At 55.2% G+C, this 22893-nt stretch overlaps 1 protein-coding gene across 9 annotated transcripts in view; it reads right to left on the bottom strand.

Moving 5' to 3' along the window:
* KCNAB2 (potassium voltage-gated channel subfamily A regulatory beta subunit 2) overlaps window positions 1–22893 on the bottom strand; it is an 82088-nt gene that overhangs the window by 35077 nt on the left and 24118 nt on the right. For 5 of the 9 annotated variants that reach the window (XM_074334202.2, XM_074334198.2, XM_074334203.2 and 2 more), the window contains exons 2-3: window positions 14527–14655; window positions 13348–13389 (exon numbers count right to left, since the gene is read on the bottom strand). In XM_074334202.2, coding sequence (XP_074190303.1) covers window positions 13348–13389; window positions 14527–14603 — 119 coding nt within the window. In that variant the 5' untranslated portion in view covers window positions 14604–14655. Of the gene's footprint in view, window positions 1–5439; window positions 5684–13347; window positions 13390–14526; window positions 14660–22893 lie in introns of those variants that run through there. The other 4 variants (XM_074334201.2, XM_074334205.2, XM_088790069.1 and 1 more) reach the window with 3 other exon arrangements.

Below are 22893 nucleotides of genomic sequence, written 5' to 3'. Positions count from 1 at the left end.
TTAAATGGCTGCGTGGTATGTGAATTATCTCTCAATAAGGCTGCTTCCAATAAAAAATAAAAAAGGTCATCTACCCGAAAAGCCTCTGAGATTCACTCTTACTGTTTCCCGTGGGAGTGCCCTTCCCGTTTCTCTGCCTTTGAACTCATCACACTCTGACATCAGCTCAGATGGTACCTGCGGGGTGTGAAGCCAGCCCCCAAGCACCAGTAACCTCTCTTCTCCAGTGCCACTGACCACACCCTCCCCAGTGACAGCAGGGGGCTGGGAACCCTTCGCTGGTTCCCCTAAACATCCGCAGGAGTCAAGACTTCACTCTCCTAGGGCTTGGGACAGAATCCCAGCACTCCTCCTATGGGGGCGTGTTGTGGGAACCATGGCGATGAACACCTGACCTCAGAACTGTCCTGGGGAATCCTGGACAAACGTGCTGATTCCAGGAGAGAACTGCGAAGCAGAGACGGTGGGCAGGTGGGTTTTTAAAGGCCGGCCAGTCTGTCACTTTCCACTTGCCCCAAACATGGGTCATGATTCCTTATATTCTTAGAAAGTTCACAAGAATTGACAAGAGTGGAAAGCTGAAACCTAAAAACCTTGATCTGAGCTTGCCACAGTCAAATGTCACTCCAAAAGGGTCTCTCCTTTCAAATGTGCTTAGATGGACAGGAGGGTGAAATGGGCTTCAGGCAGAAGCATCGAGCACGGACGGTTCACTGATCCACAACCGACTTTTCGGTTCTTTCCCTGCCTCCCCAGTACCTGCTGTTGTTAAAGCCAGCAGTTGGCTCCTGCTGTGATTAACCAGATACACGTCCACCCCAATTATCAGCTCTGCTGTGTGCCCACAGACTGCCACTGCAGAGGGCTTCCTGGAACAGGAGCTTCCAGCCCAGCTGCCTGGGACCCACCCCCCACCCCACCTCCTCTAGGATGGCTTGGAGAGACAGGAAAGCTGGGCCTAGCCAGGCCCGTCCCCAAGATGGGGAAAGGCTCTCCGTGGGAGGGAACGGACACCCTCCCTGCCCAGAATGAGGCCCAGGGAGGCTTCAGGCCCGCAGAAGTTTTATAGACGGCTTTAAAAGCACAGACTGAAGTGGCAACTCAAGCGTGAGGATGAGTGGCTGTGCCCTGCAGAGGCCGGTACCGCCCCTGTACCTGTCTGGCTGCCCTGACTGCTGAACGGAGCAGGGCTGCACCCAAAGGTCACTTCCTGCCCAAGGAGGAAGAGCAGACGCTGGAGAGTTGGGGGCTGCTGCAGTGGAGCAGTGGGACAGGAGGTCCTCAGCCCCTGAAGTTTCTAAGAGCAAAGGGCATCAGACCGGTGGCCTTTCTGGAGGAGGTGTCATCTGGTAGGTAAGAGCTGAAGGAAGACCCCTCAGGGGCAGAGGCCTGTGGCTGTGGCTTCCCTCAGGAGCACACACCCCAGTCAGGTCCAGCGCTACTGGCCTGAAAAGGTGACTGTGACCTTATTTGGAAATGGGGTCTTTGTAGATGTAATTAAGATGAGGTCATATGGGAGTAGGATGGGCCCTAATTCAAGGACCACTGTCCTTTTAAAGAGAGACATTTGGAGACAGACAGACACACACAGAGGGAAAACAGCCACGTGAAGATGGAGGCGGGGACTGGAGTGATGCGTCTACAAACCAAGGCGTGCCAGGAGAGTCTGCACCCGCCACAAACTGAGAGGGGACGGAATGCCTCCTTCAGAAGCTGGACGAGGCAGGAAGAATCCGCCCCTAGAGCCTCGAGAGGCGGCGTGGCCCTGCCCACACCTGGATCACTCTTCTGGCCTCCAGACTGGGAGAGAATCATTTCTGTTGTTTTCAGCCACCGTTTGTGGTACAGTCCTTTGTCATAGTGGCCTCAGGACCCAGGAAGCCCTCCATGACAGTCTAGCTGGAAGGGATCTCCTGTGAATAACCGAGCAACATGGTAGAGCCTGTTCAAAGGACTCGACCACAGATCAGAATCTGCCTCGTGGTCTTCTCAGCTCGTGGTAAGAGCCCACGCAGGCCTCCCTGCCCTGCTGGAAGCTCGTGGCCAGGGCTCACTGGCTATGGCTCCCTGCCTTCGTCTGGGCTGCAGGAGAGGCTCAGATGCAGTTTCCAGTTCTGCTGTCAAGGAAGCACGAGGAGGAGACACATTTCACAAGGGAATATTCTGGAAAGTACATTAAAATCAAGATCACTCAATACCATCCGCCAGTACTTACAGAGGCTTGGAATGTTCTAGGTGCTGGGAACAAAGGCCCTGCTCTCAGCGGGGTGCAGAGGGGCAAAACCAAGGTGAGAGACACAGTGGGAGGGGTGAGAATGACAACGAGACAGGAAAGGGCTTGGAAATGACTCACGAGGCATTTGTTCAAATTGGGTGGCCAGAAAAACCTCTTCGAGAACTCAGATGTCAATGATGGGAGCGAGACAACTGCATGGAAATCTGGGGGGATGCACCTTCCAGGCAGAGGGAACAGAATACGCGAGGGAACAGACCCTGAGGATGGAATGCGTTCGGCACATTCGAGCGTCCTGACTGGGAGGACAGGGGTCCAAGCTGGAATCAGAGGCGGGCCTGGGCCACGCAGGGCCTGGTGGGGAGTTTGGGTTCATTTCCGGAGCCGTGGGGGAGCAGAGGAGGAACACACAGAGCCAAGGTCTGGTGTCCGTGGGCACTGGGGGGGCCCAGGCCACAGCTTCCAGCGTCCTGCTGCCGCAGCTGCTGCCCCGTCTGAGGCCACGTCTCTGGGCCCTCTATCATTATGGTCAGGTGGCCCTGGGGAGAGGCAGCTCATACGGAGACTGTGCGGCCTTAAAAATTCAGTGCATTTCCTTTAAATAGCAAGAATTGAAGACGGTTGAAAGACACTGGGGGAAGTTAACAAGCAAGCTTTTCCCAGGCTGCAGGCTCCCTGATTAAATGCCAGGCCCACCGAGCAGCACTTAGCTAGAGGTGTTATCTTTTTTATATGAATATTTAAGACCGAGTTTAACTGGGTCCTGGCCCAGCTGCTGACGGGGAACGTTAACTGCGGGATGGCATTTATCTGGGATCTTTAATAACTGGTGGGGTTAGTCGTGGAAACGTCCCCTGCATGCAGGAAGATGAAATCCGCCAGATAAAGACAGGGCCCCAGGGGGGTGACAACCTTTGGCTCATCAAATGCTACAGGCGTGGGTGGTTTTCCTGTCAACTCCATGCCTCAGGCAGCAAGTTTCCCAGGGTACTTCAGCCCCACAGTTAGTTCAGCACGTTTCACATGTGGCAGATTTTCCTTGGGGTGCCAGGCAAATAAGAGATTTGTTCCTGTCTCCCTGCCTACGTTAGTTCTTTGGGGGGTTTCCATAACAAAGTGCTGCAAACTGAGGGGCTTCAAACAACAGAAATCAATTCTCTCCCAGTTCTGGAGGCCAGAGTCTCAGATCGAGGTGTTGCAGGGGCCGTGCTCCCTCTGAGGACTCTAGGGGAGGGTCCTTTCCGCCTCTCCCAATTTCGGGGGCTGCCAGCACCCATTGGCTTCTGGTCTTATCACTCCAGTCTCTGCCTCCAACACCGTCACATGGCCTCTTCCTTGTGTGTCTTCACATGACTTTCTTATGAGGATGCCAGTCTAAGGTTCCCTTACTCCAGTGTGACCTCATCTAAACTAATTACATCTTCAGTGACTCCATTTCCAAATAAGGTTACATTCTGAGGTTCATGAAATTTTGGGGGACACGATTCACTCTGGTGCACCCCCCATCACAGGTTGTATCCACAATGGAGGGAGCTAGGGTCTTCCCAGGGGGCGCAGGACAAGCTCTGGCCATCCTGCCTCATCCTACTTCTCTCGCCTTCCTCCCTCTGGTCCAGCGCCCGGACCTTCTCTCCTTTCCTCAAATGTGCCCCTGTCCTCTTGGCCTGGAAGGTTCTTCCCCACATCTTCAAGAGGCCCCCTTCCGATGGTTCGGGTCTCCGCTGTCCCTGGCCTCCCTTTACGGCTTAGGTGCTTACTGGCTTTTTCTCTGCCTCCCCTACTAGGATGTAACGTCCAGTCCAAGAGGGTGGGGACCCTGTCCTCCTAATCCATGCAGCACATAGCTGGTTGCCGGGAGCCAAGTAGACCCTCCATGAGCATTTGCTGAATTAATGAAAAGGATCAATAACTAGCCAGAAAAAGAAAAAAATACAGTCTCATCTCCCTCTTGAAAAATTTCCATCAGAATTAGGAGCTCTTGGGGCCAGACTAGCTGACCCTCTGTCCTTCCCTTACAGCTGGATTTACAATACAAAGCCTTCAGAATTCTGCCATCTAATGGACACACCGCAGAAGTGTTTTGTTTCTTGAAACTACAACCACTTGTTCAAATAATGAGCAGAAGGCCCCAACACATCCTTCATAGGAGAAAATGTTAAAGCAACAGAGCCAGTCTCTGCTCTGCTCTCCCGAGACCAGCAAGACAACCCCTGGGACTGTGTCCGGTGGGAACTAAAGATTTGGGGTGCCAGATCAAATATAGGACACCCAGTTAAACCTGAACTTCAGATAAACAACGAATAATTTTTTAGTAGACGTATGTTCCAAATACATGACATACTTATACTAAAATAATAATAATAATAATAAAATTTCGTTGTTTACTTGAAATTCAACTGGGGATCCTGTATTTTAATTTGCTAAATCTGGCAACAGTACACAGACTGGGCAGCGAGGGTCCTCTCTGGCCGACTGGCTCTGGCCAGGACTTGTCCCTGGGAGGTACAGGATAAAGCTGCATACATGCAAATTACAAATGAACACACAAGCTCTGGGGCTCTGGCCACTTTCTGAGAGTTTCAGAGGAGAAAGTGGGCCAGCCAGAGAGCTGCCCCAGACGCTGATTTCAAAGACCAGCAAGCCCAACAGAATGTCCTTCTAAGGTTCCACACAGCCCTACATGCCTGTCATCTGGAGAACACGGGGGACATTTAATCCACAGCCTTTGGCACCACAGTTACAACAGAGGCCACCTGTTGAAGACCACTTTCCGCAAGGACAGAGGACAGCCCAATATAGGGACTGAAAGGAGGGGAGCACATCTTTGCCCCCAGGATCCACCCTGGGTTTCTGGTGTGTCGTCAACCCCTAATAATTACTTTGTCCCAATGACGCTGCAAGAAGACAAACGAAAGAGCACATCTACCCCTGCTGCAGTTTTTTTTCAAGAAACCACATACCCCCCGCCCCCCGGGGAGAATGTACCAAACTTAACAGTGCTGATCCGTGGGGGATAGGCCTATGCAGACTTCCATTTTCTTCTTTTATACGTTTCTATGGGGTTGGAATTTTTAAACACAAAATATTTACCCCAACGCACAATAAAGTTGTTATCGGGGCTTCCTGGCGGCAGCCCCCTGCAGGACCTGCCTCCTGTCATGTGCCCACTGTACCTCCTGCCCCGCCTCACCCCACGCGGCCCTTACCGGTACTTCATGCCGGTGCGCCGGGAGGTGCAGCCGTCCAGGGAGAGGCCGTGCATACAGAGGAAACGCTCCATGTTCCTGGCCTGCGCGGCCGCCCGTACCTCCCACAGCCGCTGCAGCTCCAGCGTGTCGGGCTGACGGGCTGGGTGCAGGCCCCAGTCAGAGTGACACCGGCCGCTCACGCTCCTCAAGCTCTCGCTGTACGTCATGGACAACATGGTACCGTCTGGCCTGGGAGCCGCCGCTGTCCAGACGGGAAACGCCGAGCGGCGACGGGTTAGAGAGCGTGCTGCTGTCCCCAGCACCCAGGCTGGACGCTGGCCCTGGGGTGGGGGGGATGCCGAGACACATCCTCCAACGAGAGCGGCCGCCAAGGGGTGCTGGTGCCTGGGGATGTGGCTTGGCCCCTGGTAACACCTCTTGGCGAGAGAGTCTGGGTCCTCAAGTCTGCACTGGCTAGGGACTCTCGCTAAGCTCCCCTGTCTGCCTCCCCGTACTGCGGGTCAAGCATAGGCGAAGCTGCACTCCAGGCAGGAGAGTTGAAGGTGCCCCAAATGAAAATAGGGGTACGGAGAGCATGCAGAGAGCGTGAGCCCCAAAGCAGAAGACACAGTGGCATGGCACCCTCTGGAGGTGTCCTCGGGTAAGATCAGGGCAAGAGACATGCCCTGGAAGCAGCATGAGCATGGCTGACATTGAAGCAAACTCCAGCGTGATTTTGCCCACGTGCTGGGGAGCCCACCCCAGGAAGGCCCTATTTGTTCACAAGCCTTATACAGCGAATGCCATCCCCACACACACTCTCAGCTCGTAGAAAGCCCCATTGCACCAGCAGAGTTCTCTGGGCCTCACGCTCTGTGATCACTGAGTATGTCACAAACCACGCATTCTTGCACTTAAGGGGCAGTGACGGGCAGCATAGGTTTAGTAGGGAAATATCAAAGCTTAAACATTAAGAACCATGGCTAAATAGTCACCCTAAATGATGGCAACGCTCCCTTGGAAACTGAAAACAACATAAACGTCCATCAATAGGGAAGCTGGTGATGTAAATGAGTTCATTGGATAATGGAAATCTGTGCTGCCTTCAAGAGCGAGACGGCTCCATGTGCACTGACACATAAGGAGTCCTACGAGAGAGTGGGTAAAGGCAAGGGGACAGGCATGCGTGCAGAACACGGCCATTCGTGTGAATCCCCCGGCGCAGTGAGTGAATCAGTGCAGGGTGCATTATGCCTGCGTGTCCAAAGCCTGCGGCATCCTTAACCGGCAACAAGAACACGGTCACAGGGGTCAGGGGTAGTCTACACTCCAGGGACACGTCCCCTGCACCTGACCACAGCCCTCTGCCCTAGCCAGACGCCAGCACAGTGGGCCCAGCATCCTCACTGTCACCAAGGAGAGACGGTGAGCTGGGGAGTTGCCGTTCCAGCTGGGTCAGCTGCAGAGTGGGACCCTGGCGCCCAGCCGTGGGAGGTGGGGGAACCAGCACTGTCACCTATCCAGGTGCCCTCAAGGGAGGACAAGTGCAGTTTTCCCTGGGAAGGGCTGGGAGGGTAGAGGGGCAACCGAGGCAGCTCTGGAGGCCGCTGCTCAGTCCCTGAGAGTGGAGGAGGCATTGGAGTCGCCCCAGGTCAGCCCCTTCCCTGAGTGAGCTCTCCACCCCCACCGGACACTTCATATCCCCTTTTCCTGCTGCGATTTTTCTCCATGGCACTGTCATCATCTAACATGCTGGAGTCTTCTCTAATCATCTTGTTTGCTGCATTTGAGCCGCCTGAAGCTCGGGTCTAGGAGGGCAGTTCTGTGTGCTGTCACCACTGCACGCTCGGTGCCCAGCAGTGACTGGGTGTTTCCTTGGCAGTGCCCCACAGCACCTCTTGGGGCTGGGCTGGCTCCCTGACTCAGGCCCAGGCTCTGTGCAGAGGGTGGGTGGGGGCTTCCGGGCCAGGATTTTCATTCCCATGGCTCAGATCAGCGGGGCCCAGGACCTCTGACCCCAAAGGTTTGGACTGAGGTCTCTGATAGATGCGAAAACAAGCAGGGATGCCCCTGGCATGAAAAACCCCACCTTCCAGGAGAATCACTCTGGGGCAGGAGAGGGGCCCAGGGCTCCAGGGTGAGGGTTCGTCTTAGGAAAGGTGGCAGGACCAGCTCCCTCCTTCCCTCCCCAACACCAAGTGCATACAGGACAACGACAGGCAGCTGCTTCGGATGCAGCTGTGTGGTCTGCTGCCAGCCCTGTGTGGAGTGAAAGCAGGCCAGTTCTGTCTTCCCTGGGGTCCGTGTTCAGGGAGAAGACCAGCAGGCCAGCTGCAGGGGCTCTTCCCAAAAAGCAGAGCCCAGCTCAGGCATTCAGGCCCAGCCGGGCCCAGCCGGGCCCAGATCAATAACCATTAGCTTTCAAGACATTACCCACAAAAAAGCACTCTGGTTTGGTTTGGCTCTGGAAATCTAGTGTGGCTAAGTGCCCAGGTTCTGGACAGGAGCAGCCCTGTCTGTCACCCCCTCAGTGCGACCCAGGCAGGCACCTGGCCTCTCTAAGCCTCAGTCTCCATGTTGGTGAAGTGGGATGAGCAGAGGCTTCTTGCACAGGCTGCAACGGGCTGCATGGGCCCAGTCTGGACAGCTGGGCAGGGGCTGGTGTTGCAGCTGACGTGTGCCCTGTATGGGGAGGCAGCCACCGGCAACGAGGTGTGGGATATGACACCAGTAATAAGTGGTGTGGAGACAAAAGGACAGGAGCTGGCAGGCAGGACAGGCCTCTGGAGACGGCACACTTGAACATATCCTTGAATGACATGAGGGAGCCGTCAGGTACCAGGACCACTAGCAAATCCTCACTAGGAGGAAATGCAGACATTAACACTAGCCCTGGTCCTGCAGGGAACATATGTTCCTAATGAGATGGGTGCAGGCTGGGGTGTGGCCAGGGGTTAGAGGGTGCCCTCTCTGTGGGGTCTAGGGTCTCCCCTGTCTGTGACCCTTCCTTATTGCAGCTTTGGGAGCAAGTCTGCATGGAGGGAGCCCAGAGCCTCCTGCTGTGAACGTCCTATGGTGCTGAGCAGGCTGGGGCCAGGGGCTGCTGGGAGAAGTGGGGTGTGGGCGAGCATGGTGGCCCCTGGCCAAGGGTGGAGGGGGGAGGCCCTGGCACCCATGAGGGGGTCTATGGCCAGAGGGCCACACACAGCAAGGGAGGACTGGGAGGAGCTGGGACACGATCCCCCTCCCAAGGTCCATGAAGGAGGAAGGACAAAGACAGTACAAGGGACCCTGACGGACGTCAGTGCGGCCAGCAGGAGAGGATGGACCAAGGAGCCACAGGAAGACACTCCGGGAGAAAGGAGGGCAAGCCCATCCTTGGGGCTCCTGCCAGCACCCCCCCCCGCCCCTCCCAACCTCTCCCTCCTCCATACTGTCCTGCTCCCCCACCCTGCATATCAAGAAAAATCAGCCTCCCCCCTCACTAGCCATTGCTAATTATGCAGCCCCTATAGGTTCTTCCCACTTGCAGATTTGTTCTCGTGGAGGCCAGGGGCCTGGGGGAATTCGCTGCAAAGGAGCACGAGACAAGGGGAGAGGAAAGGAAGCCGTGCACCTCATTAAGTCCATGGGCATCATGACCTCCCTGAAGAGGCTTCACCTGGAATTTCTGAACTGTGGTCTGTTTACGGAAAGCCACCAAACCAGGAGCCTTGGGAGGAAGCCCGCATGTCTCTTTTAAACAGCGGCATTCCTCTCGATATTGCAGGAAACCAGCCAAAGTTCCTGAAAGGGGGAATGCTGCAAGCGGCTTCGTTCTGGAGCTCAGCTCTACAACGCATGGCAAGCATTAGGGCAGAAACGAAATTATTTTTGTTCGACACAGTCAGCCAGCCAAGGCCCAACCATGCAGCCCTGCATGCTCAGGCCCGCACGTTTCCAGACAGCCACCAAACGTCCGGCTGCCATTCCTGGGAAAACTGAAAATGCCGAATCTCACTGGTGAGCCCGACAAGGTGCCAGCTGGATGCCTAGGCCTCCCTGGACGAACGGACGGACAGGAAGACAGACAGCTCACACCTGCAGGCCTGGGAGCGAGCAGAGGGAGCGGCAGGATGCCCACCCTCCTTTCCCCAGCGCTCATCCCGCAGCTATGCAGGGCCGGCATGTGGGGAGGTTTTCCACTTCAAAACAAATATAGAGGGTCTAATTTCCGATCAGCCAAATGCACCCCCAAATACAGTCCCTCTGTTATTCCGATCCCCGGACACTGGTCCACAAGTGGCACCCCCAAAGAAAGTGCTGCCACTAACTCCAGGAGCTGAAGGGGCCACTCACCTGCCTTCCTGGAGTCTGCTCGTTCAAAAGGACACAGTCTAGTTTATTAGGGTTCACCAGACGCTCTAAAGATCTGGTGCAGCAGTGTTTTCATTAGGGAGTGTCACTGCAGAACGTCAGAGGCAGCTGGTGAATGGAAGAGTCCCCCAGGGGTCGGGCTTGGAGGCAGCAAGTCCATTAGTCCTATTAGGGCCGTTTCATCTCCGTGAAAGAGGCTGAATTATTCACGAGAGCTATGCCCCTAAAAGCCCTGGAAATGCAGATCTGTGGTGCAGCTGGCCCAGCCGACTGGCACTGGGGCTAGGTAGGGGGCACTGGCCAGGGTCCTGCCATTCCCTCGGGCCCACTCCCTGCCCTCCACTGCCCCAGTGCCAGGGACACGACCCTGGGAACCACAGGTGGAGAGGGGCAGGCCGGGTTGTTATTTCAGGATGGGACCGGGCTTGCAGCTCCCACCCCACCATGTTCCTTAATGTCTGTGTTGGGGGAGCCGGGGTCCCCATGTGACCATCACCCACATGAAGGGGTTGGGGTCTGAGGAGACCTTCCCTAAGTACAGGCAGACAGAAACCCTTCCTCCCTCCCACTGGGGATGTGTCCCAGATTGGTACCCAGTACCTATAAATGGCTGGAAGGTTCCGGAAGCCTGCTATTGACACCTCTGCCCTTCCCCCAGGTAGGGGTGCAGGGACCCTTCCTCATAGTACGTGCCCTGATCCGGGGTTTGGGAAATGCTTTGAGGCTGAGCTCTGGGGCGAGGCTATGCTGAGCCCCCTTTCCAGGGTCATGACCCCAGGGGCACTTTGGGTTACCCCAGGATAACCACTTTTTTTACCCCACTTTGGTTACCCCAAAGTGTCAGCATGACATTACCTTCCAGCTAAAAAGGCCAGTGCACGTGGGATTTTCGGTGGAGGCTGAGCTGTTTACCCCACGATAAACCTGAAAACAGGTGGCTGCCCCCTGCCACCAGGGGTAGGGAGGAATCACTGCCCCAGGCCCAGAGTAGAAAGCACACACAACGCGAGGCCAGGAGAGGACGCGGAACTGGAGGTGACAGGCAGTGGTTATTATTTGGAAAGGCCTTAGTGATCGAAATGGGACGTTTTCTCTCAAAGGCCCACGTCCGTTATGTCTCATGTCCCCTTTGGCTGGAGGTGGCCCTGGGCCTCACTGTTGGGTGGTGGTCAGCATGACATGATTTGAATGAGGCCCAACTCCTCCCCCCGGGTCACTGCGCTTCTCTGTCAGCACAGCGTCCCCCTCTGTACCTGTTGGTTGACAAACCCGGGGACATGGTTCCTGCACCCTTCACTCCCTCTTCCTGTGGTCCCTGTGGGCCAGCCCTTCTCCATCTCTCCTGGTTTCCACATCCAGCCTCTGTCCTCCGTCTTATTCCCTGCGACTGGGCTTCCTGGTCGCTGCCCTGCTCAAACTCCACCGATGGCTCCCCAGTGCCCACTCCGTGCAGCCCACGCTCCTTAGCTTGGCATTCAGACCCTCCCTCATCAGACCCCCACCCACCTCGATGGCCCTGACGGCCCGTCTGTGTAAATACCACTTCCTGTTCTCACGCTGTTGTCTCTCCTGGAATGTTCCTCCCGATTTCTGTGTTGAATCCTATCGAGACTTCAAGGTCCAGCTCAAAGCCCCAGTGCTGCCGTGAGCCCAGCCTAGATGAACTGACTCTAGTCAACCCACGGACATATAAGCGAGCAATGAATGCTCCTTGCTGTACAGCACTGACTTTTGGGGGCTGTTTGTTATGTGGCATTCTGCGTAACAGCTGATGGATACCGGGTCTTAGCTCCTTACTGTCTGTCAGATCCTGACAGAGCACTGGTCACATCCTGCCTGGTAAACCTTTGCCCTGTTATAGGAGAGGCTCCACACTGCTGACGTAAGCATCTGCAAGCCATGTCAGCGCCTGGGTGACGAGGATGCCCCACTGGGAGTGGCACCCTGGACACTGGACAAAGATCCTACCCCCTTAGAGGTCATCATCAGGGGCCCCACAAGAGACACTGAGTGTGAAGCAACCACACTGGAGATCCAAAGGCAGGACAGCCAGAGCCTGGCATTGCACGAGGAGCTGAGAGGCAGAGAGGGATGTGGGAATGCACTTCTCCAACAGAACTTGTCCTCAGGGCAAGAAGGCCTGGTGGAGACGGATTCTCATCCAGAGGGGCCCCAAGGGGTGGACAAGACATTGGATCCATGGTGTTCCAAGGGCCAGTGAGGGGTGTGGAACACAGTCTCACTTCAACTCGGTTATACCCCACAACTTCCTCGGCCCCTCTCCCAGGCCATGCCCTCTCAGCAGGCCCGTCTGTGCCTGGACTTTTCTGCCTGCTTGTCTCACCTCATTCCTTTCCTTCCGGGAGTGAGGTGGGCTCGGGGTATGTGAGGACGCGGTTCAAGTGCACATTTGGTTTCACTGCTCAGACCCTGCTGGGATGAGTGTCACATATTTGCAGTGACATGTTGTATACCATTGCATACATACACAGTGATGACCATTTTATCCAACGAACACACTCGCAAGCCCACATTCAGATCTATTTCAGGAAAAACCTTACTGAGCAAAAGTTTGAGTAGAATGAAAGACTCGGTCATCTCTCTCGAGACCTCTGTAAGGAGCGAGACACTGAAGTGGTGGCAAAATTAGCCTGAGGACCCAGGCCCATGGTCACGTCAGAGGTGCCGGTAACTGTCCCACGGCCCCATCAGTGGTGGGCATGCGCGACACCGGAGAGCGAGACCTGCCAGGCCTGAATACCAAGATGCACAAGAGACACCAGGACCCTGCCCCCGAGAGCCCCGCTGAGTCCCCACAGAGTCCCAAGGCTGGCGGAGCTCACCTGCAAGTTCCATCCCCTGACATTTTGCTGACAGGAACAAAATGTCAAAGTAAACTCCGAGAGTTAGAGACTTTCCGGGAAGCATGTGTCCTCGTGGGGTACCCCCTACTGTACAGGTTAGGAAGAGGCCGCCTAGAGAGAGGAAGGGACAGCCCAAGAGGACGCTGCTGACTGACCTGTCTGTTCCCTGGACACCATGTCGTTTCGCAGGGACACAACCTCTCACCAAGCAGGGATAGGCATCAGAAAGACGCTAGCGTGTCCCCTGGACCCATCCAGGTCACATTGGAGCCGCACCCCCAGGTAAGGCTGGCTGTGGGTTACCCTGAGAGTGCTGCAGGCTACATACACATCAGTTCAAATCCAAGGAAACGGGGAGAACGGATGGGCCACAGGGTCTTTGGCTCTGAAAACCCAAGAGGCACAAACCGCTGCCTGAGGAGGCTCAAAGGTAGAGCCTGCGAGAGCGAAGTAGGTATCACAAGTCCCTTTGCTCGAACCAAAGGAAATTCTAGAAGATCAGCACAATGAACCCAACTTCACGTTTTTTTCATTGGGACATTACAGATGCCTCATGGGTGGGCGCCCAGAGAAAACAGGAGCCTGCACTTCGTCGGGGGGCTTTTGCTCCTGAGAAACCACCAGCACACCCAACCTGGGCACACAGCCCTCCCACCCCGCCCCCTGCCGTTAGCTTGTGGGTTTAGGGAAATGGAGGGCTCGTTACCTGTAAAACTGGAGCTGTCTTTTGGGACTCCCATACCGAGTACTGCGGACAGCAACGGAGGAGAGAGAAAAGGAGGGAGAGAAGAAAGAGAGTCCACAATCGGCATTAGCCACAGGGAGACGCCAGCCAGAACCACCAGCGACACCCACAGCCCCAGCCCCACCCGGCTCTGCTCAGGGCTGGCGGGGAGGATGCACGCTGGGTACCAAGTGCTCGGCCGAAGCGCCACCCAGTGGCGCAAGGAGGCAGACGCCCATTCTGTTGGGACAGCAGAGTGGGAACTGAAGACAGGAGGGAAACCCTGGGGGACAATCTGTTTGGATTTTAATGAAATATGCTTGAGAACAACAGTTGAAAACCCTCAAACCAAGAAGTGCCTGTCATCACACTCACTGGCAAATCTTCATGTGACTGTGAGTTTTAGGACCTTGATGAAGGGGGGACACCCCTTTTCCCTGTGGTTTCCATGGATACTCGCTGATGCTCAGGCCCTGACAATTATCTAGAAAGGTCCAATCGCTCAAGCACTGATGGACCCCCAGGGTTCCACCTGGGCCCCAGCCGTTGGTGACTGCCAGCTGGGCTCTGTGCTCCGGTCAGGGTGCCAGCAGCTCTCACCCAGTGCCTCCTGCCTGTCTGCCTGGGTCCAACCGGGATGCAAGCAAACAGAAAGACCCAGAACTGGCCTCCTCAAGGAGGAGGTCCAGGGTGCCCAGTGAGTAGCTGGCCACCCCTGCCCTCCCCAGCATTTGAAGACGGGCAGACACGGTTCCCCACAGGCCTGCAAGGCTTTGAGCCTCACTCAGGCTGTTGGGGGAGCTGGAGGGGCCACAGGGGGCTCCGGGAGCCTCATGTGTAAGATGAGAGAAACAGAGGCCAGGAAGGGCACCCCGCCCCCACTCTTGGGCATCCGTGGAATTAGACTCCCACCTCTCCTGAATTATCCCACACCTGAATTATTCCAGGACAGGTGGGAGTCTAATCCTGGCTCCATCCCACCCAGAAAATCCTGAGTTTTTCTTTCCCATTTTGGTCTTCAAGGCTTCTGTCCCTTTCCTTGGAGAAAACGCACCCCCACCGCACTTCACTGTCCTCTGGGTCCAGGGGAAGAAACACAGTGGCCTTGGGGACCCTCCCAGAGGCAGGGTGACTCTGGGGAGGCCTGGGGTTGGGGGTCACCTGTAGATCATGCCGGGGGAGCCCGTCTGCCGCAGGGAGAGCCTAGCCGGGGAGCCCGTGGTCGATTCTGGATACATGGAGCCGGCCTCACTCGTCCCGACCTGCTCTCTTCTTCACAGAGGGAAGATTCTGGAAGAAAAGCAAAAGAGGAGGGGAGGTGGTTAAGAAAGACCAGTCAGGTTTGCCCAGGGGGCTCTGTGAGGGTGAAGGCCGTTTGTGGGGCATCTGCATGTCCCTTATCACACAGACAGACCGACCCACGGAGGCTCGGATGAGGCTGCCGGTCAGGTCCAAGGACTGTGAAGGATTTCCATTTCTCCACCCCCCCATGCTCCACGGGGGTCCTTCACCTGCACCCCCACCCCCATGGCTGCTTTTCTGAGGCTGTCAGAGCATTTTTTTCGTTGCCCAAACTCTGCAGAAATGGTCCGAGAGGGCATCTGTGGACTTGGTACTCTGGATTGTCTTCCCCATCCCAGGAGGTGGCGCCACTGTCACCCAGGGCCATCCTTGCTGCCTCACCTTCCCTGACCCCCACCCCAGCCGGTGCCACTGCTGAGCTTTAACGAAGCAGGTTTTCAGACACCCCATGACCCCAATTCCTGGGACTCAACACCCTTGTGTAACCCTCTCCCCCTGAGCGTACACTAGACCTAGTGACTGGCTTCGAACACCAGAATGTGGCACAGGTGACGGGATGTCATTTCCGTGATTAGGCGACGTAGACCGTGCCTTCTGTCTTGCTAGCAGACTCTCTCAATTGCTGGCTCTTGATGAAGCTTCTTGATGAAGCAAGCTGCCATGTTGGAGAGCCCCACGTGGCAAGGGACTGACGGTGGCCTCTGGCCAACAGCCCACAAGAAGGAATTCTTCACACCACCACGGGAGCTTGGAGGGGATCCCTCCCCAGTGGAACCTTCCAATAAGAGCCCAGCCCCACCGAAACTTTGATCGCTGCCTTGCGAGGCCAGAGGCACCCAGGAAAGCTGTGCCCCAACTTCTGACCCACAGAAGAAACTGAGGTAATAAAAGTTGTTTTAAGTTTGAGGTAATATTTCAGGCGGCAACAGATCATGCTCAGCTCCTGATCGTGTCCCCACCCGGTTCTTACTACTGCTGTTCCCAGCTCAGCAAAAAATCCATCATTATTCATCTTTAGAAACACCCAGAATCCCAAGCTTCTCGCGGTGATCCCCATAAGCTCCGCCATGGTCTGGGCCACCACCTTCTCTCTCGCAGGTCCCCCCTTCCCTCCAGTCACACACACACACACACACACACACACACTGATGTGTCTCCTGGCTTCCACCTTTACCCTTTACCGTCTACTTTACAGGAGCCAGAGTGAACCTTCTAGAACATAAATCAGATGATGTCATTACTTTGCTCAAAACCTTCCGATATTTTCCCAATCTACCCAGAGTGAAAGCCCAAATCTCAACAGTGGCCTTGTGCCCCACCCCACCTGCCCATGATCCGTGGGACATCATCCCCTGCCTCCCCCTTGCTCATCCCACTCCCACACACTGGCTCCTTGGCGGTCCCACAAACCCGCAGATACTCCAACCTCAGGGCTTTTTTTTTTTTTTTTTTTTTTAAAGAAGGGTGCAGCTCACGGTGGCCCATGCGGGGATTGAACCAGCAACCTTGGCGCTACCATCACCATGACCAACTGACCAACTGAGCTAACCTGCCACCCGCAACCTCAGGGCTTTCGCACCTGCTTTTTCCACCTGAGCCCTTTGACCACTGAGGTCCACCTGAGGGCCCCCTGCCCCCAACTTTGCCTCTTTATACAAAGGTTGCCTTCTCCTGGAGTCTTTCCCAGATACCTTATCTGCAACTGCAAACCCTTTCTCCCACACACTCCTCCAGTCCCTTCCCTGCAGAATTTTTCTCCCTAGCACTTGTCACCGTCTAATATACCTCATACTTCACTTACTGTCTCATTTGTTATCGTGTTTCCCTCCCAAACACTCAAATACTTGTTGAGTGAGTGAGTGAATGAATGACTCTGAGGCTTAGCCTGCTGAAGGCTCACCCAGAGAAAGCACAGGGGAAGGGAGGGGAGTGGGGACTCCGCCTCCACCAGGGACAAGGGAAGTCTTCTCTGGAGGGTGCAACGCCCTCTCTGTCCAGCGGGGGTGCTCAGGGCAACTACAGGTGCAGGGATAACCGGTATCGCCTGCTGCACTTAGCGAGGCGTCCCTGGGGAGGCCACCTGGCCTACTCCTCCCCCCTACCTAGCTTGGACTCTGAAGGTCAGGCTTCCTCCGAATCAGCGGCCAGCTTCTGGCCCAGAGCCCACCTCTGGGCTCTGCAGCCGCCACCGTCCAATCAGGAGCAACGGGCATCCATCCAGTGGCGAATCACGGAGGAAATGACATGCTAGCGGGATGCTGCCAATCTCAGGCACTGGGAGGGAGGTGGGCAGAGGGGTGCACCCTGCACCCTCTCGCAGCTTCCAGAGAGACAGCTGCTTTGGGGTCCGAAGCCTGGGTCCCTCCGTCTCCTGCACTTGTACCTGGTCTGTGTGTGACCTTGAGCAAACACCCCAATTTATACTTGGGGAAACTGAAGCAGGCAGCACTCAGAAAGCCTGCCCATACCTTCTCCCGGGAGCAAAGAGAAGTACGACACGAAAATGCTGAGCCCAGGAGGAAAGCTGTTGAGTAAGTCCCAGCTCTCACCCTTTACAAGGTGAGCTGACGGTGACACCAGGGCACCCCAAAGGTCAGGAGGCTCCATCTGTGGCCACTGTCTTTCTTCTCCCCAACTTACTGTTTTGAAAAACTTTCACACATCAGAAAAGTTGTAAAAAATCAGAACAGCAACAAACACCCCTATAATCTTCATCCTCTTCACCAACGGTCTACATTTTGCCTCATTTGCATGCATTCTCTCTCCCCTCCCTTCCTTTCTCTCCTGTCCTTCCCTCCCTCCGTCTCCGTCTCTACACACACTCACACTCTTTCACACATTCATACTTACACACACACACACACACACACACGCATTTTTTCTGGAGCCATTGAAAGTTGCGACCTCGGGGCTCCCCCCCCACACTGCAGCACGCCTCTTCTGAGAATAACAGCTGTCCTTCATCACGCCAGGATACATCTAAGGTGCTTATTCAATGTCACCTGATATATAGCCTATATTCAAATTTCCCCTATTCCAAAAATATATGTTATAGCTTTAAAATAACCCAGAGCCCACTCAAGGTTCACAAATGGCATTGGTTATTTCCCCCACTGTCCTCTCGTGTTTTTGTTTTTGTTTTTCAGGACACATTTTGAAAAGCTCAGGCCGTTTGTCTTGCCGACTGCCCCACATTTCGGATTTGTGTGCTGCCTCATGATTCGATTTGGCCAAGCCTTTTGGGTGAGGCTGTGTCTTCTGTGGGCACCCAGCCAGGAGGCACGTGTATACGCCCCGTGGGCAGAGCCAGGCTCCAGTCCCTTGGTTGAGGTGGCTTCCACCTTGACATGGCACATTTCCTCCTTTGTAATCAACCGGTAATTTCGGGGAGGGTTCTTGGCTTTGTGGATGTATCCAGTTCCCCTGCACCCTCTCACTGTGGGTGTTTCCTCAGCTTCAGTTTTTCCAGAAAGGCCAGTATGCTGCCAGTTAGAGCTCTGAGAGCAGAGGACAGGAAAGGACAGGAAGTGAGTGAAACAGAAAGGAAACACAAAAACGGATTCCTGGAGGTCTCAGACTGCAGCCCTGGCAAGGCCTCACTGTTTAGACTCTCCATGGACTGACTGGCGAGTTACACGGGGGCCTTCTGTGTAACTCTGGGTCCTGGGATTGGCCATGGGACGCTGAGGGCAGCCTTCTGGAAAACAGGACCCATGGCATGATTTTAACATGGACAAGCACATTTATACACACACAGAGGGAAAGCACCAGAATAAACCAGGTGATCCATGCAAAAAGTCCAGGGTCACCATGTACCAAGGCGAGGCGCCCCTGACCAGACACAAGAGCCCGCTCTCTCCTTTAGCCTTAGTTTCCTCATCTGCAAAATGGGGCCTGGCCTAGATGACCCTCAATTTCTCTGTTGAAGCTAAAGATGAATGACTATATTATTCTGGGGGAAACATGCCTGGGGGGTGTTCCAGTCACAGCTACTAGTGGTGTTCTCTCTCCCTCTTCCTCCCTTCTTCCTTCCCTCTCTCTCCTGCTTTTCTCCTCTGTCTTCCTCTCCCTCTTTTCCTCTCCACCCCCCACCCACCAGAGGCACCTGCACGAGAGGCACCTGCACCTGTGTATTCAGGACAGAGAAGAAAATGAACACGCACCTTAAATGAAAAACCACAAAGGTCAGACCTGAGCCTGCGAGTCCAGGATGGAGACACAAAATAAGAGAGGACACTTTCTCATTGGGCCTGGTTGGGGCCAGTTCTGGTCACCCACATGTTCCTGGGTGACTGAGCTGGCATCTGATTTGCATAGGAGGGTATGAGGGCATAGGAGATTGAATTGTGGGCCCCTAGCCCTTACTTCTCCCAGTATCCACGTCCTTTGCTGGGTGACTTTACTGCATCTTCCCAACACACGCACGTACACACACACACACACACACACACACACACACACACACACACACGCCAATGGAGTGCGAGCAGAATGATGACGTGCCAGCCCCAGCCTCGGTCATGGGACACTAGCTTGGAGCCTCTGCCATCACCATGGACAAACGTGTCCCAGACCACCCTGCTGGTCCAAAGGGCTGCACGTGCCAGAGCGACCCAGCCTAGACGGGGACATGCAGCCAGCCGACCGAGGACTGCGTGGTAAGTGAAAGCTTACTGTGGTGGCCTGCTTCCACCACAGGCCTACTGTCCTGCGGGACGGGGGCAGACTTCTAACTTCAGTGCTCCGGGGAGCAGGTTCTGGGCTTCAATCTCCGGGGTCATCCTTATTATGTTAAATCGTAACTCCAGTGAGGGGCGGGAGCTACCTCCAGTGACTGGAGAAGGAGACGCGTTCATCTCTCCACAGTAGATGCTGGAGCACAGAACTTGGGTGGCAGGAACCTTCATTTAGAGAGAGGTCTTGATCCAAAGTTAGCACTTTGAGTACTGAAGAGGCAACTGTTTCTAAGTGGAAATCTTGCCAGAGCCCACTGCACACACACGTCTTCTATCTTCTTCCCGGGATGGGTGGATGACATAATTCCACCCTCTTTGGGTGACCCAAGGAGACCCTTCCAGGAGTCAGGGAGGGCGGTGAGGCCCAGTCTGGGTTCACATCTGGCCCAGGGTTAGAGTATTATTGATATATGATCTTAGGCAAATCTCTCAATCTTATCTAATGTCAGTTTCTTCATCTGTGAAATGATATCAGGAGTTGGGCAGGCAAGGATCCATGTGCTAACAGGTGGGGGCGAAGTGGGGGCTGGCTTGGGCCTGCGCCTGGCCCTGGTGGAGGGACGTGGCCGTCCAAGGCCTGGCAGGGCTTCTGGGAAAGCTGCTGATCACTGTTCTTCCGGAACCTTTGCACCATGTGCATAAAGCTTATGAAGCTGTCCCTGCACAGATGTGTCCCGGAGGCGGCCTATTCCCTGGCAGTGGCCTTACCTTTCAGCTCACTCCTTAGGGTCCTCAGACTTGCTACAACATCTGCTGTGCCTTTGCTGCCTCTGGTTGCTCGCAGAAGGCCACTCGTCTTTCCTACTTCCCCAGAAACTGGTTTATCTCTTATGGAAGTGACCATCGCACATAGTATGACTGTGTCACAGGGGACCTGTGCTTCTTAGACCCTCTGTGGCTGCACATCCAAAGTCTGGATCATCCTAGAAGCTCGAAGTTTCCAGAAGGCTGGCCCCTCAATAGCTGAGGTCTTAAGAATGATAACCTGGTCTGAGTTACCTGTTGCCACGTGACAGGGTTAGCAGCTTAAAACAACGAACCTTTCTCATAAGGTTCTGGAGAGTGAAGAATCGGGATTGATTTGGCTGGTGGCTCTGGCTCAGGGTTCCTCCTAAAACTGCAGTCAGGATGTCGGCAGGGGCTGCATCTCATCTGAAGGCTGGACTGGGGCCCCGGGCCCCGCTTCTTAGTCGTCTCATGCACGTGGCTATTTCTGGCCAGCTGGATCTCTCACGTCAAGACAGCTGGCTCTCCCCGGAGCGAGCAATCGAGAGAGAGAAGCTGCAATGTCTTTTATGACTATCGTAAGTATCAGAAGTTTTGTTTTATTGGTTGCAAAGATCAACTCTAATACGATGGGGGAGTAAGACCAGGAGATGGGGCCACTGGGGCTATCCTGGAGGTCAGTACTGGATTGTTCCCTACAGTTACTCCCCCTCACAATGAGCCCTGAGACCACTGGGGTATCAGCCCCCCAGGGCAGAAGCTTGTCTCTTTTGGTCACAGATGGACCCCAGGTCCCAGAGCAGCACCTGCCACAATGCAGATGCTCAGTGATCACTGATGTGGATGGGGATGGGGGAAAGCAGAAAGCAGAGGCTGGTGCTGCCTGGGTGTGACAGATGACAGTGACCTCTGGGGAAGACTCAGGGCTCAGAGTGAGGCGTCCAGCCCGTGCTTTCTGAGCTGATGTTACTTTGCATGTTGCTTCTTGCAGCCTTGAAATCCCTCCTGCCACAGCCTAGAAGTACTGCTATGACTACTGCATGGCACAAACCCTCCGCCTTTTATGGGGCCACAGCCTGCAGGAGCCAGAAGGGTGACTGTGCCTCGAAGAGACAGGAAGAGGTATAACTGCTCGAAACCACACAGATCCGCAAGGGTGCTTGCATAACACACCCTTCCTCTCCCACCCAGAAGCCAGGCGCCCTGAGATAGGACCCACTCCTCTCCTATGAGCAAGACTGGGGCAAAGAGTGAGCTGCTGACGAAGGCAGTGGCTGAGTGTGAGTGCACGTGGGGTATCGGTTCTGCCTGTGGGGTCGTCGGGGCCCCAGTTGCGGAAAGGATCACCTACCCAGTTCCCAAGTAGCACCCTCAGCTCCGGCTCAGATTCAGATGGGGCTGGGGTGAACGGTGCTAGCGTCACCAGGGGTGGGGGTCACAGCCAAGACCCTGCTCTTTGCCACAGAGAGACCTGTCTTTCTTCTAAGCTCCTGAGGCCCAAGCCAGGGGAGCTGAGCAGCATGGTGACCCACCAGCCTGACAGTAAACAGCATGCACCTCACGTGGTCAGAACAGCAGACGATTCTGGACCACGGAGCCCCAGTAAGAATTTCTTAACAAGATCACAGACTGAAAATTTCAATCTTTTCAAAGCAACATTCAAATGGCCATCCCCTGATTACAAACAAGTTAACTCAGCACAGAGCCCAGGTCTGACTGCTGTACGGAGAGGCTCTGTTCACATCTATTAATGTCACAATTAAAAAAAAGTAAACGGGCAGCTGATGGCTCAGTTGGTTAGGGCGCGAGCTCTCAACAACAAGGTTGCCGGTTCAATTCCCTCATGGGATGGTGGGCTGCGCCCCCTGCAACTAAAGATTGAAAATGGCGACTGGATTGGAGCTGAGCTGCGCCCTCCACAACTAGATTGAAGGACAATGACTTGGAGCTGATGGGCCCTGGAAAAACACACTGTCCCCCAATATTCCCCAATAAAACAAAATAAAAAAAGTCACGGCCAAGGAATTCCAACTTTCCCAAAGCGACGCTGAAATGCCCTTACACAGCCTGTCCAGACCACACCCCTTTCTCATGCACCTCTGGTCTGGATGCCTCCCGACAGAAGCAGAAGCCTTGCTGTGGCCCCCGGCTATGCCAACACCAGGGCTGTGCACAGTTATGGCGGGGGGGTGTATGTCCGTCCACTGGGGGTCAGTGGCCAAAGGCCCCCAGTGTTGGGAACAGCCGCCCTCTCTCCCTGAGAGAAAACAGAGACTCAGACCACGGGGTGGGGGCCTCGTCTCCTGGCCTTGGCTCCCCCAGCTCCACCCTGAGCCCAGTAGCCACATGTGGAAGCGTACCACGCAGAGCCCTCACCTGGTGCCGGGCAGAGGGGACCTCAGCGCTTTAGTCAGGGCAAGACGTGGGAAATGGAAGCCCACACGTGCTCTGCCATCCCCATAACCATTCCCAGTGCCCAGGGCACAGGGCTGTCAGGCATTCACTTGGCAAACGTGTCAGAGCTCCCAGCCTCTGCCCCACTGCCTCCTCCAGGTACCCTGGTCTCCCACTGTGACCACACCCTGCACCAACATCCTGCTGGGGCCCACTGGTGAAGAAGAGCCAGGTGGGGGAGGGAGGAGATGCTCAGGAGACGCACATGGCTTTTCTGGGCAGGGAGGAAGCCCTTGATGCACCAGGGAGCTCCCTGCCCCTCCCCCACTGCCCTCTCCCCCCCACCCATGGTGCCCACGGGAGGTCGTGC

Source organism: Rhinolophus sinicus, chromosome 14, assembly GCF_057876585.1.
Source record: "Rhinolophus sinicus isolate RSI-liver-muscle chromosome 14, RSI-T2T, whole genome shotgun sequence".
Lineage (NCBI taxonomy): Eukaryota > Metazoa > Chordata > Mammalia > Chiroptera > Rhinolophidae > Rhinolophus > Rhinolophus sinicus.
This window is presented reverse-complemented; position numbering and strand designations above follow the sequence as displayed.